General features: G+C 36.2%; 1 protein-coding gene across 6 annotated transcripts in view; it reads right to left on the bottom strand.

Moving 5' to 3' along the window:
- Nucleotides 1-17,259, bottom strand: part of Trank1 (tetratricopeptide repeat and ankyrin repeat containing 1) — a 136,192-nt gene that overhangs the window by 58,603 nt on the left and 60,330 nt on the right. For 5 of the 6 annotated variants that reach the window (XM_087182083.1, XM_004857884.3, XM_013077051.3 and 2 more), the window contains one exon: nucleotides 9,045-9,215. In XM_087182083.1, the coding sequence (XP_087038209.1) occupies nucleotides 9,045-9,215 (171 nt within the window). Of the gene's footprint in view, nucleotides 1-9,044; nucleotides 9,216-15,658; nucleotides 15,792-17,259 lie in introns of those variants that run through there. The other variant, XM_087182084.1, reaches the window with a different exon arrangement.

Genomic DNA, 17,259 nt, shown 5'->3' with positions numbered 1-17,259 from the left:
TTGAGTGTTTCACATCCATTATCTTATAAGGTTAGTTCCCCAGCTGAAGCAGGAGTGATAAAACTGAACCTTAAAGAGGTAAATAACTGATCCAAGGTCATAGATCTGGCACGTGGCAGAGCCAAGCCTCCAGAGTACAAGTTCAAGCCTTAAATACTATAATCTCTGCATTACCCTGAAAAGCATCTTTAGTTCCTTGGACTATGACTTCCTGTATTCTTGATAAAATTGAGACATCTCAGTCTTATAAAATGTCAATTTTTAAACTGTTAAATTTCACGTACTTAGTGTTTCTAGAATCTTCCACGATTATCTAAAATTTGTCATCTAAAGTTCTTTTCGGGCAATTTCCCTAGTCCCTCATAAAGAAAAAAATTACCATTCAACTCTATAATAACTTATTTCCCAATAGTAGCCAGTATCTATAGGAGAAGGACCTGTGGTATGTAAAAACCTATTGTGTGTGCAAAGAGTAACTTAGCAGGATAAATGAAAAACCAGTAACAAAGGTTACTTCTGGGGATGGGCTTTCAGGGGCTAAAGTTCAGGCACTCATAATAGACTTTTCACTGAAAAATGTTCTGTGGTGTCTGAATTCTTTACATGTAGATACATTATCTTTATTTTTAGAAATTAATTTTTTAAGATATTAGAAAAGAATTTTGGTTTTGTGGTGCTGGGGATAGAATCCTGTCCTCATACATGCTAAGAACACAGTCTTCCACTGAGCTACAACATCCTAAGGCCCTAGAAGAGTTTTAATGAGCATAAATTGTCTCTAGGACAACTGAACATTGTAAAGAAAAATATCTTGCAGAGAAGAAAGGAGGTGCAAGAACATCTGAACTACTTTCGGCTTCAGAAAGTTTTTATGTAATAACTAGTTTCCTTAGTTCATGTACTACACCAGCTGTTCAGAGGTCTTCTGGAAAATGTCAACCACCCTAGTGGTTCCATCACCATTGCTGAGTCCTGAAAAACACCACCAGACGATGCTGCTGCATAGAGATCACAGCTGTGGCAGGTGGAAAAAATAACAATTCTCTACCCCTCTGTATATTCACATTCTTTGTAGTATGACTTTGCAACTCTTCCCATCAAGAAATGGGAACTATTCCCATAATGACCAAACTTTCCTTGATTTTGGCCTAGCTTCCTGACTTATAATGACCAACAGACCACAGTAGACATGGTTTTAATGTCAGTAACAGCCTGGACCATTAGAAGCTTTGTATATTTCTATTGGCTATGAGAACAAGCCCAGGCTAGCCTTATGCAGGATAAGAGACAAGATATAACACAAAGGAATCAGCACCTTAGCTAAACTGTGCCTTACAGTTATGAAAGAACTCAGCCAAGATCAGCAAACACTGCACATACTTGAAAGAGTTCAACTAAAACTAAGAACAACTCAAACAAAATTGCTGACATACAAGTCAAGAGCTAAATAAATGCTTCCTTTTTTAAGCCACTAAACTTTAGGGTAGTTTGTTCAAGTAACTGATAAAACAATTTGGGGAAATAACAGCAAGATGTAGCCTAGCACAGTGGCAACATCCAACTACATGCCAGCCACCCAGATCTGTACGTCACATTGGCAAGTAGAAAAGTCCAAGTTAAGTAAGGAGCCATTTCTCTATCCAAGGAAGATAAGATGATAACATCTTTGGATCAATTTATTTAAGAAAGTAGTCATGGTTGCAAAATTCCCACTGATGATGTGCTAAAATCATATTACACACTCAAAATCATATTACACACATTCTTAGTTTTAATAGAATCTTACTGAACAGATAAGGGAGCAAAACTATACATCCATTTTCTTACCAAAGGAAAAGGATTTGGCTCACAGTAGAAGGGCTATCACACTATAAAGAGATGAATTCATGCACAATGTCACGTTCCACCCGAGTAAAAACATGTTAAAAGAGGTAGACTATTTGAAAATGGGAGAAAAAATTTAAAAGAATCCTAGGTCCTATATTCAGATAGATTCCCCAGCAGAAGACCCTGAGTCAAGGAACTGTGTAAGTGGAAAGACCAGCAATGGAGTAGGGAAAGCAGGATAGGAGTAGAAGACAAAATCAAATGAAGATATGAGCTCAGGCAAAGTCCTACAGAGGGTGGCCTCCGCCTGGTCCAACAGGGGAGCTCTGGAGTATATCACACCTAAGAAACATTCCCATGTAAGACAAGGGAAATGGGGCTTTATAGTCTCATATCTATTAGTCACTAGCTAAGGCTGTACTAGAAGGCTGAAAATTTCCAGGCATTTCTGGTTTGAAGGAGCATGAACAAAATAGGCTCCAACGCTAGACATGATGTTGCATGACCATGAACCCAGTACTTGGGAGGCTGAGGCAGGCGGATTGCTGCAAGCTCCTGTCTCAAAAATCAAAACAAAGCAAACAAACAAACAAAAACACAAGGCTCCATAAACCCGAAGATAGTCCTTGAGAACAGGGCAATCCCTAGTTGCTGGATTTTCAAAGTGAAGGCACACCAATATCAGGTAGCACACTAAAATGGTAAAAGGGACCCAAGGGACAAGGGAAGGGCAGGCATAGCTGTGACTTTATCTGATAAACCTTCTGCTATACACCTGGATCACATTTCAACAAATCAAGTCAGAAACGGCAGAAACATCCACACACAAACTTCTGGGGCAAAAACATTCACTGGCTTCTTATCAAGAGATCTAAAGGTACCGGGTAGAAGTTGCATCCTTTATAGCACCATACTCCAGAGAACAGAAAATGGTAACCATTTTCCAAGAAAGGAACCATATCACCTGAGCTAGAAGCTCATCTTGAGATAGAAAACGTGTAGGTGATGTAACAATGTCTGGCTAGCACCCCTGTACTATGCCTCCCAACTTCATTCTAAAATACAACAAAACTCACAGTACACAAAATAATAGGACTCTTGGTAAAAGAACTTATTTCACTATCAAATTGATGAAGATTTGCTGCTTATCTCCCTGCATAATTCCAATCAAACCTTTTCAGGAAGGCTATTCCTCCCCCAGGAAGATTCATATAAAAGTCACATAAAAATGAACAGAAATGTACTAAGCTTGACAATAAAGATAATTAGATGTATCTATGTAATAAATAAATAAATAAACATGATTGCATAGTTTAGGTTAGTTAAGAAAGTAGCTGTAGATTAAACTCCAGCATTAGGGGCAAAAAAATCAGAGCATGTTATCAAGAACATAAAAATGCATAGAAAAAATGCATAAAAGATCCTAAATATAACAAATGGTGACTCTAGGTAGAAAGGCTGTGGGTGGCGACTTATTTCACTGAACTTTTCTATTTTTTTCCTAAATTTCCTACAAGCTTAATAAGACAAAAGAAACATCAGGATACAAAGTTTCCTATTGATTATAATCAGACTTTTTAAAGAGATGACTATTAACTAAATAATAATAAGAAAGACTCAATAAAAAAGTATAATTGCCAAAGTATAATTGCAATAAAATTTTATACTATATTTTTCTATAATGTTTATATTCAGTAAATATATAAGCAGATTTGAAATTAAAAATTAAATTGATCTTATGAAGTTGACACAGTGTTCAGAAATAGTAGAAATAGCAATAGAAATAAATCACTTCAAAATGAGAGGTTTGGGGCTGGGGATTTAGCTCAGTGGCACCATGCCTGCCTCATAAGCACAAGGTCATGAATTCGATTCCCAGTACCAAAAAAAAAAAAAAAATGAGAGGTTTTGTTTTTGCCCCGAATCTTTCCTTCAAGCTATAAAAAGCAAAACATAAGCTTTATTACACTCAATTTTATCAAGTTAAATATATCCCTCCATTTTTATAAAAGAAAATAACAATGTATAACTATAAATGCATGACATAAGACTAAATGATCAAATCACAAACATATTCATTTTATGCCAAGTATATTTATAAAAATTAATATTTTCTTTCCTATATCTCATACATTTTCTTTTAAAAAATTAAAACACTGGGTCAGGGATTTAGCTCAGTGGCACCATTCCTGCCTTGCAAGCACAAGGTCCTGAGCTCAATCCCGGTACAAAAAAAAAAAATTAAAACATTGGTTCAGAAGGGGATATGACAGACTTCCTTTAAGTCAATATCCCATGCCTACATTAACTGAAAAGATGCTATTTCCTGGGGTTTAGCACACTGTTGGATTGGATTTGAGCTCACTAGAAAAGGCAAAGCAATAGTGAATCAGAGATCGCAATTACAAGAAGAAGGTTCTAATCTTCTTGTTCTTGGTCCCCAAGGAAAGAGCAGAACGGAAACAGACACTAGAAAAAGTGGTCATGTTGCCATCTGGTGGTGGCCATGAAAAGCAAATAAAAACAATTCTATAATCTTGACTATTTAGATTAAAGCTTTGCTCCTCAAAGTGGCCCCTGACATCCCCTGGCACCTGGTGAGAAAACCTGGTGAATCAAAAGATTTGTGTACATGTTAATGTCTGACAAAGTTGATTTAGAGAACAGCAGAAATCTTTAGCAAGATCCTTTATTTCTCAAGCTTTATTTCTCACTGAGATTTCAAGAACAGTCCTATCAAAGATCAGCACCTTATTAGCAAAATGGGGTACAGAGAACTTCAGAAAGAGTTAAAGGAGAAAGCATCTTTAATTCTAGTCTGTACAAAGGAGCATTCATTCATTTAGGTGCAAAAACTTGTATTCTAATGTTTACATTTGGTAAATATATATAAGCAGATTTGAAATTAAAAATTAAATTGATCTTATGAAGTTGCAACAGTGCTCAGAAATATTACTGAGTACACTGTACTCAGGACCAGAGAACTTTTTTCTAAAAATCATCAAATCAGACTCTTTGGTCAAGAATGTGGGTACAAACATCTTAGCAGCAGCTCTTCCCATCTTTGCCTTCAATGGATGAAGATGAGAAGGTTCATAAAAACAAGGTAGATCTGTCTTCATTCCCATGGCCTGGGACCCTTTCCTTTGATACTCCTACCATCTTCTCAACTACTACTGTAGATAGAAAGACCTTTTGGGAGGGCTAAACTCTAAAATTACACCACCCAATGCAGTGACCACTAACTTATTTACATGAAAGTTCAATAAAATTAAAATTTCAATTCTTCAGATGCATGAGCCCTACACTCTTTCACGGATGAATACCCATATGTGACTAGTGACTATCATAACAAAGGAAGTAGATATAGAACATTTCCATCGTCTCAGAAAAATGTATTGCATATAGCTGGTCTAGAAAGATTCCCCAGCCTCAGTTTTAAAGTTTGTGCAATGGGCAAAATCTTAGAAACAAATGTATGTATACAATTCTGTACAGCCATGTGGATATGTAAGAACAGTGATACTCTGTATATAACCTCATTCAGATATCATACTCAGAGACTGGCTTCTATAAGCTCTCCCTAACTACTATCATGCTCTTCTTCCTTAATTTTTATCAGTTCTTTTTACTTTTAACTCAGTGTTTATCTAGTTTTCAATATTCCTTTACCATGCAAAAAAATCCTCATGGTCAATGTTTTGGAAAGCTTTAAAATAATCAAACATCCAACAATTTTGTTAATAAGTACTGGGGGCCGTAGACTTCACTATATCCACTGCTATCACAGGCTACCTGGTAAAACAAATGACATGCCTGAAACGGTGCACATTCCCCTCACACTTTTCTGTCAAGCAAGTACAGATGAATTCTAATGAGTAAAAAGAAGATAGGCTGAGATTCTGATGAGGCTCTTCTCTGGGTTCCAAAACCTGTCTCAGAAGATGCAATAATTTTTATTTTTAGCAGATGTTCAAAAATTCTATTATACAAAAAAACTAAAATTTAAAAATCCAAAAACTAAACAAAGAACATCATGCTAAAGACTATAATACTAAATATACACATTCTGAATTAATAAAGTCAGAATTAATAAAACATAATTTTGCCAAGAAATCAGACATTTCCTTTTTGGTGGTCTTTCTAGTTTCTTTGTTTTGGAGACAAGGTCTTGCTAGGTAGTTCAGGTTGGCCTTAAACTCACTATGTAGCCCAAGATAACCTCAAACTTGTGGAGATCCTCCCGACTCAGCCTCCCAAGTGCTGGGATTATAGGCATACACTGTTGTTATTTTAAAACCTAGATATTCAATGGCAAAGTAACCTGTTTAGTTTACTTTAAAGTTTTCACATTGTAAGGGATGGAAGGGTTGAAGGGAGGGCAGGGGAAGGGGGAAAAAATAAGAACCAAGAGAGTATGTAAAGGTGCATATCTCCAATGATGAATGTCATTATGTTGCACACCTAAAATGTACCAATAAAAGGATGTACAAAAAAAAAAGTTTTCAAATTGTGGAAACCATTTTGAAACTAAGATTATAAACACAAGCTCTCAGAAAGTTCTTTACAATGGTTTGTTAGTTACACTATCTCACAGAAGAAATCACAATTTCTTAAAACAAGGTCATTTAAAAACTAAACATAATATGTCACATCTTGAAAAGAACATCTATGAAAAAAAGAGAACTCTGCAAATACATTTCTCTCTCCTCATTATCTTGGCCTCATGGAAACAGAAGACATTTAAATAAAAATTAAAACACAAGTGGAAAAATGCCAGTTAAATGAAAAGCAGTTTTAATATCCCCTACATAAAACTTTTCTGACTCTATCAATTGCAATCATCCCATCAACAGACTGTCCATACCCCAACACACATCCTCTAAAGGTTATATTCACATATCCGTTCAAAAGAGGGAATGTTTCTGGAGAAACAAATTTAAATAATTCCAGGATATGTGCCCTAACTACTTCAAAAGTATCTCTCAATCTAGTCCTTCAATCATAAATGTAAACGTCCAAAGATCATAAGATGATTAGGAAAAAGCAACAGCACAAGAGAAAAGCAAGAAAAGAAATCAACTAACCCCAAAAGTAACATAAACAATTCAGTGAAGAGAATATTCTTTAAATATATATAAATATAATTCATTTCATTAAATGCAATTCAAGAAGATGCAGCAATTCAAAACAAGAATAAGTTGCTGTAATAAAAAACAACAGGGGGCCAGGGATTTAGCTCAGTGGTTTCGCCGCGTGCTGCGCAAGCGCAAGGACCCGAGTTAGATCCCCGGTACCAAAAAAATTTTAAAAATTTTTAAATTTTAAAAATAAAAAATAAAAGGGCCAGGGATTTAGCTCAGTGTTTTCGCCGCCTGCTGCGCAAGTGCAGGGACCCGAGTTGGATCCCCGGTACCAAAAAAATTTAAAAATAAAAATAAATAAAAAATAAAAAACAACAGAACAACAAAGAATTCTTAAAAGCTAAAACCAGTTTTCCAAATTTAAAAATGTAGCAACAGATAAACTGAATTATAAAAGGAAAAGTTAAAGATCTGAAAATAAAAAGGAAGGTAGAAAATATTAAGGAAAAGAAGAGAGACATATTCAAGAAGCTCACCCACTTAATAGTAGTGGCAAAGAGCAAAAAAAAAAGAAACAGTGAAAGGAATAAAATAACAGATAATTTTCCTAAGCTAGAAAAGATAGATTGAAAGGAGCCAGCATGTGCCAAGCAAGAAGAACAAATAAAGACCTATATCACGAGCCAAGCCAAGGAAATTTCAGAACTCAAAAACAGAGAAAATTCTAGAAGAGGGAAAACAGACTAACATCAGACTTCTGATCAGTAGCAATGAGGACTGAAAGGCAATTTCTTCAAAGGTGTAAGTAACAAGGTTATATAGTGCATTTCATAAATCTAAAGATGCATGGGGATATTCAAATACACCAAAAAAAGACTGCCATTAAACTATGACATATCAGTGTTTGTAAAACATATTCCAATTACAAAGATGAAAATGTGGGGAGAAAGTATAAATTATTATTGATGAAATACAATGCCTATACCCAAACAAGTTATTAATTGGTATGAGGATAAAATAAAAACATTTTCAAAAACAATGAAAGCCTAACTATCTATGCCTCCTCCATGAAACTCTTACTTGAATCAGTATTCTAGCAGATTGAGAAGGAAATCTATGTTGATAACATCAACCACCAGAGTCATATACAAGTGCAAAAACTGCCAGAAGCACAAAAATACATACGTGTTTCATCAAACTGGCACGCTTAAGAGTATATCACATTTAAAAAGAAAAATTTTCAGAACATTTACTGATTTATTTCTGTGGGTTCAGCTAAACTCATAGTTGCAAAAAGAGTAACATTTACAAAGAGGTGGAAGTAGGAGGGAGAGAGAGGAGGAGAGGGGAAGAGGATGAAAAAAGAATTAAGATGTGTATCTATATATGTACCAACTCCCCATAAGGAATGTAATCATTACATACTAGAAACATATACTAGTAAATAATAAAAATTTTAAAAGTAACATTTATATAATATACTGTCATGTAAATGCAACCCACCAGTTCTCAATTTTTAGAATCAATCTACAGATGAACCACGGAAAATTTAAGAAATATAGTTAAGAAAGAGAATGGAAATGATAACAGATAATATTATTAGATAAAATCCAATAAGTAGGACTGATAGTCAAGCACCTCATTTTTTTTTTTTTTTTTTTTTGTACCAGGGATTGAACTCGGGACCTCACGCTTGCAAGGCAGGTGCTGGAACCACTGAGCTAAATCCCTGGCCCCAAGCACCTCATCTTATATAGCAGAAAGTCAGCGGAGACTGCCTCAAATTAACAAATCAAGAAAAAGATATATTTTAAGTTGCTTTCAGTGATTGAGGAGTAGGCTTGATTTTTGTTATCTCTTATTCTGTGTGATTTTTTTTCTTTTTTGCATCTGGATGGAAAAAAATTATCCATATTGTTTAAAAGGGACCTGGAAAAGTTCCTACAACATTGTAGATGCTTGCTCAATAAGAGTTATCTCACTCTTTCCAAAAAAGCAAACAAGATTCCTGAATATTATGGGGAAATTTTCTAACTTCCTTCTATGTATACCAAGAAGAGACAAACTGATTTGTATCTAACATCACAGAGCCAGTTTTATCTGCCCCTAAAAAGTTATTTACTAGAACTGTACCTGGTAAGTCCTTAGAACTTGTAGCCAGCTTTTCCAAGTGACTGTTAATTTTCTCAATGGCTCTGAAGTTCTTATTCCTCTTCAGGACATCCACAGCAGACCGAGACTGTCGATCCAGGAGAGTGGGGTCTGCCCCAAAGTGGAGGAGCATCTGCACATCCTCTGTTTGTCCTAGGGCAGTCCAAAATGAGAAAGAAGGATTGTCATGGCTCCTTCCATAAGAAGATGTTCCCATGAGTCTTCTTCCTCCTGGGGCAAAAGGACCAGGATTGCTCTATTTAGGGAACCTAAACTGCCAGCTTCAGGCTGTCCATCTAACTCCCCAAAGCAAGGAGTCCTGAGTGGAGTGGGAAGGACAATAGCTTTTAAGAGGTTCAGAAGTGTGCTCCTCTCTACCTTTCTCCCCTCTCCTAGGCAACAAGCAAGGAGAGGGGAAATCTGGTTACCAGGCAACAGTTACAGCTGTAAGGATAAGAGCAAGCTGTGACTTCAGGTTTCTTTATTCCCTAGAGAGGAAACAGAATATTGTTCCAAGAAAAAAAAATTGCCTGTTTGAGGACAGGAGAAAAAAAGTGGCAATTGCTTTCGCATCAGGCTTTTTCTGTTGTTGTTGCTATCACTGTTACCACCACCACTCCCAAGCCCAACCCTCCATTTTCTGCTCTGATGTATCTATTTGCCAAGAATCAAGATGTCTCTGTGATCACAGATGCAACAGTTCTCAGAATGAAACAGATATATCTCTGGGGATGCACAAAGACTTATACAGGCACAGAGAGTTAAATAAGTGCTTGGCTTCCAACTTACATACATAATCTTTAGTAAAACTCACTGCCTGGCAAGGTGCCTTTGTTCCAAATATCCTGCTCATTGCATCCATCCCCCCCACAAACACATGCACACATAGTCACAACTGCTATCTCTCACTTTTCAAAGATAAAAAACTCATACTTCCTATCCATGGAGAATCTTGCTGTGGTAGGCAAAATTCTAAGTCCCCAAGATTCTTGACCCATGGTATATACAAGCTTTCTCCCAGTTATTCAATCAAATATTAATCTAGGTGCTGCTGTGATGAAGCTCCACGAATGTAATTAAGGTCCCTAATAAGTTGACAGAGATTATACAGGTGGTCTTGACCTAATTATGTAAGTTCTAAAGGTCAAAGTTCTAGAGGTCAGAGATAAATGGATGTTGTTTTAAGCCACTATGCTTATGGTAATTTGTTACACACTATATATACTTATATACACTAGAATATAAAACTAGTCATACAATTACTACAGTATACTGTTTCAAAGGAAGTAAAAGCTCCTAACCTACAGAGTATCAACCTAAGGGACAATTAAAACTAATGCCTGCAAAGCCAGACATGATGGTACATGCCTTAAACCCCAGCATTCAAGAAGCTGAGTCCTAAGGATTACTGTACTAGTCTGGGCTACATAATGATTATAAGGACTGGACTACACAGGGAGACCTCGTCAGAAAAAAAACAAAAAAATTGCATTCCATCCCCCCAACTAAGTACCTCCAAAAAGCCAAACTACCTCCAAAGTATTTTTTGTGGGGGGAGGAAGGGTACACAGGATTGAATCCAGAACTTTCACAATGAGCTATATCCCCAGCCCTTTTAAAAAAATTTTTAAATTTTGAGACAGTGCCTCACTAAGTTGCTTAGTTACCACCAAGCCAAGTCCAAAACTTTACATTTAATAATTATAGAAGTGTTTATTATTATATTTATGTCTTGATTAACTCTATAATAATTTCAGTCTTAATTCAATCCAAAAAAAATTTAAGCCCTGGTGCCTTAAAATCAAAACAATGTTTTTAAATTTAAAGTTGTATGAGTACTTTTATTCCAAAATAATTATCACTAGATGACTAACAAGATATTCAAGCACAAAATATATTAGGGAAAACTTCTTTCTAAAAAATAAACAGATGGGCCGGCGATTTAGCTCAGTGGTTCCACTGCCTGCCTCACAAGTATAAGGTCCAAAGTTTGATCCCCAGTACCAAAAGAAAAAAAAAGAAAAGTAAACAGAAAATATCCAAAAACAGGAACATAAAGGGAATATTTTTTACTATTAAAGTGCTTGTCTAGCATTTTAAAAATGGATGCCAAAGGATAACAAATCACTGTGGCTTTTACATTCTATTATATATACAAGTAAAGGGTGAGGTAACAGTTGTATTCTAAAATATCAATTTGCACATAATTCTGAAAATTACCCTTTCTTACAATAATTTAGACTCACAGTTTTAAAATTCCAGATGTCAACTTAAAACATGTAAAGGGGAACATGTTTTCAAAATTATTTAAGGGGATGAGGAACCAAAACTTGAAGACCACTGACAGACTTTTTTTTTTTCCGCCTGATTAGTATTCATTTCCCCTCTTTTCTAAGAACAATCACTCATTTTTTCTTTAGAAAAGCACCTCTTCCCATTCTCAGCTCACCTGACATCATGAAAGTAAAGCTTAGACACAGGTCTGTCACTACCACATCTACTACTGCTACTCCCACACAGGCCCAAGCATTCTCTGTCCCATCACCCACTTGGAAGGTTAACATGTGACACAGACATAGCCAATCAGATCATTCCATCCTTCTGATTTGTTCCATGGAAGACATGTGACAAAGTCATGTCAACTAAACATACTGGTCAGAATTTTTCTCTTTGGCTGAGATTGACAGACAATGAACAAAGAAATCTGTAAAACTGAGGGCGAAGGACAAAGTAAACTTTAAAAAAATGGAAGACAAGAACCTATGAAAGTGTTTCTTTATATGTTATTTTTTATTTTTCACAGAAAAAGATACAAAACTGGTTCTTAAATGTAAAAAAGCTCAAACTCACATATAACTACTATAGATATACAAATTAAAACAATACTGAAATAACAATTCTTATCTATCAGACCAGAAAAAAAATGTTAAATATGACAATAAATTCTGTTGGTAAGTCTGAGGGGAGAGACGCACACTCATATACTGTTTGTGGTAATGAAATTGATGCAATCCTCCTACATGAAAACTTGATAATATCTAACAAATCTACTTATGCCTAAGAATTTATACGAAGAGATTTCCAGGATATCCTGTTAATGAAAGAAAAAAGCAAAGTGCCAAAGAATACTTATTATAATATGACTCTTCATTTAAGGAGATATAATAAAATACACATGTATCTGTTCACTGCTGCAAAAGAAATCCAGAGGGAAAAGCCTGAAATTAAAGAAATTGATTATCTACAGATAGATAATAAAACAGAAGGAAGAAATGGAATTGAGGGAGGAGTAGAACAGGGATAAGGAGAAATACTTTTTCTAAGTGTATCTTTTTATAAAATTCAGGTTCCTGTAACCTCATAGCAGTGTTTCGCATGCCCTTCATATACCCCAAGTATAAACCATCAAAACAACCAGTATGTAAGGAGAATCCCAAAATGTACCCAAACACTAAAAAAGAGCCTAGGCGTACTACAAATGACTAACACAGTCCTAGAGGGTAAAAGAGAAATGAACAGCATCTTTTCTGAATTCTCTAGGGTTAAAGGCAAAAAACACTGAACAAAAATGAATAGATATCTAGTCAGTAAATATTCTTCTCACAGGGGTAATGAATTAGCAAATCTAAAACTCACACAAATATAGCACAGATAACAAATGTTACAAATTTAAAAATACTAAATGACCATGGTGCTAGACTGCAATCAGATGTACCAGCAGAATCCCATGATTTTTAATATAGACATATGCAGACAAATACAGTAATATAGATGTGGGTAATCATGCTTTAGTTTGTACAAATGTATGTCCTAGCTCCATCTTCTAAGAAGTCCTAGAAAAAAATGACAGCCTAGTTAGCAATGTCACATGTGTTACCAGATTTTTTCTATGCCAGTGATAGCAAACCTTTTAGAGACCCAAGTGCCCAAACTGCAACCCAAAACCCAAAACCCATTTATTTATCACAAAGTGCAACGAAACCTGAATACTGAGTTTTTAGTTTAGAAAAAACAACTCATATATTAACATCTTTTGTCTTAGAAGAAAAACACAGGCCAGGGATTTAGCTCAGTGGTTCTGCTGCCTCCCCCACAAGCGCAAGGACCCGAGTTCGATCCCAGGTACAAAAAAAAGAAAGAAAGAAAGAAAGACAGACAGACAAACACAATAACATTCATGCCATAGGTTCACCACAATATTTCTATGCCATCTCCAACTATAGGAAGCAAGGATCCTTAGAGAAATGGTTGATTCTAGGGCCGGGAGAAGGCTCACTCAAAATGAGCCTAAAGTATCTTGTGGTGCTAGAAAGTAAGAAAGTGCTCAAAAATTGATGGAGAGCCAGACATGGTAGTACACACCTAATCCAAGATATTCAGAAGGCTAAGGCAGGAGGAACACAAGTTCAAGGCCAGCTGGGGCAATTTAGCAAGATCCTGTCTCAAAACCAAAAAGATTGGTAGAACACTTGCCTAGAATGCACTAAGCCCTGGGTTTAATCCCCAGTATTGGGGTGTGGGGGAAGAACGGAGGTTTGGTGAAGAAACACAGAGGCTAATATGAAAGAGTGACTCATGGCTAAAGGTAGAGCTATGTGAGCAACAAAAGCAATAATGATGGTGTTGGATTTTAGGCTATAAATTAAAGTAAATATCCATGAGTCTATACACTAATAATTCAATAACTGATTAATAAATACTTGGGGAGAAGGAACAGCTCTTCATTACAAAAAAATTCCAAGCAATAAAGAAGAACAAACCAACAATAAGATGAAACTAATAGTCACTGTTGACAAAACCACGTATACTATACTATATGTACTATATTTAGCCTGCAGAAGTTTTAAGAGAAAAAGAATTATTTGCATATTTTTGAAATATTTCTTACAAGATATTTATTAACTACAATGAGAAAGATAGTACCTTCACAGTGGAGAAACCCCACAGACCAAACCTTAACCAAAAACTCAAAGTTAACATCATGACATGTTGATATCATGAACTCCTCGATAGGATACACTGAATACAAAATAATTTCTCCAATATTCTTAAGAAAAATATACAACTTCATTCTAGTCACAAGAAAACAACAAACAAACCCAAATTGATAGGCAGTCTACAAAATAACTGACCAATACTCTCCAGAAGGATCAAGGTAATGAAAGACAAGGAAATAGAAAATAATGAGGTACTGTTACATATCAGGAGAGACTAAATGTAATATGGGATCTTAGAACAGAAAAAGCATGTTAGTGGAAAAACTAATGAAATTTTTGTGAGGCCTGTGTATTCACTGATCATATTATAGTTATTTTATTGATTTTTGATTATTAATCTTTGATTATATAACATGTGAACAATATAAGAAGCTGAATGAGGTGTATAGGAAAACTATTTTTGCTAATTTTTCTGTAAGTCTAAAATTAGACCCCCCCAAAAAATATATATATATCTATATTCTTTATTCATCCATTGAGAAGCACTTAGGCTGATCCTATAGCTTAGTTATTGTGAATACTGTAATTCACTTAAACAATGGATCAAAATCAAAAAGGAAATTACAAAATTTCTTGAAACAAATGAAAATGAAAACACAACACACAAAAACATATGGGAAACAACAAAAGCAGTACAAAGAAGGAATTTTATTGTAATTATTGCCTACATCAAAAAAGAAAAAAGATAGTTTTCAAGTTAAAAAAATTGACAATTTAACTCAAAGAACTAGAAAAGCAAGAATAAACCTAACCCAAAAATAAGTAGAAGGAAAGAAATAGCAATGAGTGAAAATAACTGAAATAGAGGCTAAAAAATTTAAAAGCTCAATGACGAGTTAAGTTTTTGAAAGGATAAAAATGACAAACTTCTATCTAGATCAACCAAGAAAGACAAGACTCAAATAAATGAAATCAAAGATGGAAAAGGAGACATTAGAGCTAATACCACAGAAATATAAAATACCATTGGGGATTATTAAAAACAACTATATGCCAACAAACTGGTAAACCTAGAATAAATGGATAGATTTCTAGACACCTATAACCTACCAAAATTGAACCATAAGAACAGGGAAACACTGAACAGACCAGTAGCAAGTAACTAGATTGAATCAGAAATAAAATCTTCCAACCAAGAAAATCCCAGGACTAGCTGGCCTCGCTGCTGAATTTTATCAAACTTTAAGAAGAACTAACACAAATTCTTCTCAGACTATGTGGAAGTTAAAAGGAAAAGGACCTTCCCAAACTCATTCTACAAGACCAGCATTACCTTGATACTAAAACCAAAGAAAGACACAACAACAATAGCAAAGAATACTAAGATCCCTGATGAACATAACTGCAATAATTCTCAAAAATGTGCCAGCAAATTAAATCTAAAATCACATCAAAAAGATTATATGACATGAACAAGTGAGATTTATCCCAGGGACGCAAGGATGACTCAATACATACAAGTTGACAAATATAACACATCACTTCAACAGAATGAAGGATAAAAACCATATGATCATCTCAATACACACAGAAAAAAAAGCAGTCAACAAATCATAATTTTTTAAAGCTCTCAAAATATTAAGTATAAAAGGAACATACCTCAACAGAGCAAGGGCTATATACAGCAGATCCACAGCCTACATCATACTGAATGGAGAAAAGCTGGTATCACTTTTCTGAGACAGGAACAAGACAAGGATGTCCACTGCTACCATTCCAACTCGATACAGTCCTAACCACAATGATAAGACAAGAGAAACAAAGAAAGCATATCCAAATAGAAAAAGAGGAGGTAAAAATATCCTTATCATGTCAACTTAAAGATGACATGATTTTATATTATAGAAAAACCTAAAGACTCCATTAAAAAAACTGAAAGAATCCCTCCTGCCGCTCCCGGCCCAGAGGAAGGGGCTTCCAGGCCACCATTCATCCAGCCGCTCCCAGCCCAGAGGTAGGAGCTTCTGAGCTGCAGTCCTACTGCTCCTGGTCCAGAGGAAGGGGCATCCCAGCCACCATCCCTCCCGCCACTCCTAGCCCAGAGGAAAGGGCTTTGAGGCCCCAACCATCCTGCTGCTCCTGGCCCAGAGGAAGGGGCTTCCTGGCTGCCAACCATCCCACCACTCCCAGCCCAGAGGTAGGGGCGGGGCTTCTGAGCCATCATCCCACTGCTCCTGGTCCAGAAGAAGGGGCTTCCCAGGCCAAAATCCCTCCTGCTCCTCCCAGCCCAGAGGAAAGGGCTTTTGGGCCACCTTCTGTCCTGCTGGTCCCGGCCCAGAGGACGGGGCTTCTGGGCCACCATCCCTACCACCACTCCGGGCCTATGTGCCACCTCTCCCAGCTCACAGGAGGTGAGATGTACGGGCGCCAACAGCACCCCCCCGCCCCCCCAGTCGAAATGAGAAAACACATAAATAAGTCTCAAAACCAGACTTCCAGATCACCTACAGGAACCCCAAAGGGAAATGAGATGGAACACTGATACTCAACCACCTGGACCCACTGAATTGGCAACAAAAGGGGATCTGGAAAAAATGAAATCAGGCATAATTTCTCAGATAACAGGAGAAATTGTGCCCCTAGTGCAAGACATGATTAATAAATCTAGAGAGGAGCTCAGGAAGATGATGGAATCCCAACATAGGAAACAAATGGAACCCATAAAACAGATGCAAATTTGTTGATTTCCAGGACATGAAAAACTCCATTGAAAGTCTACACAGCAGAATGAGCCAATGTGAGGACAGAATTTCAGATATAGGAGATAAGATTGCAATTAATGATCAGGAAAAGAAAAATTGCTTCAAAATTATAAGGAAACACGAGAAATCAATCCAGCATCTGCAAAGAAGAATAACATAAGACTGATTGGAGTCAATAAAGAAACAGGAGAGAGTGCAGATGACATAAAAAAACTCTTCACAAAAGTAATGGCAGAAAATTTCCCAAGCAGGGGTAAAGAACTTGACATACAGATAAGTGAGGCATATAGGACTCCAAATAGCCTTGATCAAAAAAATCTCACATAGGCATATAATTGTTAAGATTCCAGAAACACAACAGAAGAACAAAGTCCTACACGCAGTTAGAGAAAAGAAACAAATCATATACAAAGGAAAGGCCATCAGAATCACAGCAGGCTTCTCAACACAAACCATCAAGGCAAGAAGAGCTTGGAGTGACATATTCCAAGCCCTACA

Source organism: Heterocephalus glaber, unplaced genomic scaffold (assembly GCF_053883595.1).
Source record: "Heterocephalus glaber isolate CG9 unplaced genomic scaffold, H.glaber_assembly_v1.0 deba00001472, whole genome shotgun sequence".
NCBI classification, from domain to species: Eukaryota; Metazoa; Chordata; class Mammalia; order Rodentia; family Bathyergidae; genus Heterocephalus; species Heterocephalus glaber.
This window is presented reverse-complemented; position numbering and strand designations above follow the sequence as displayed.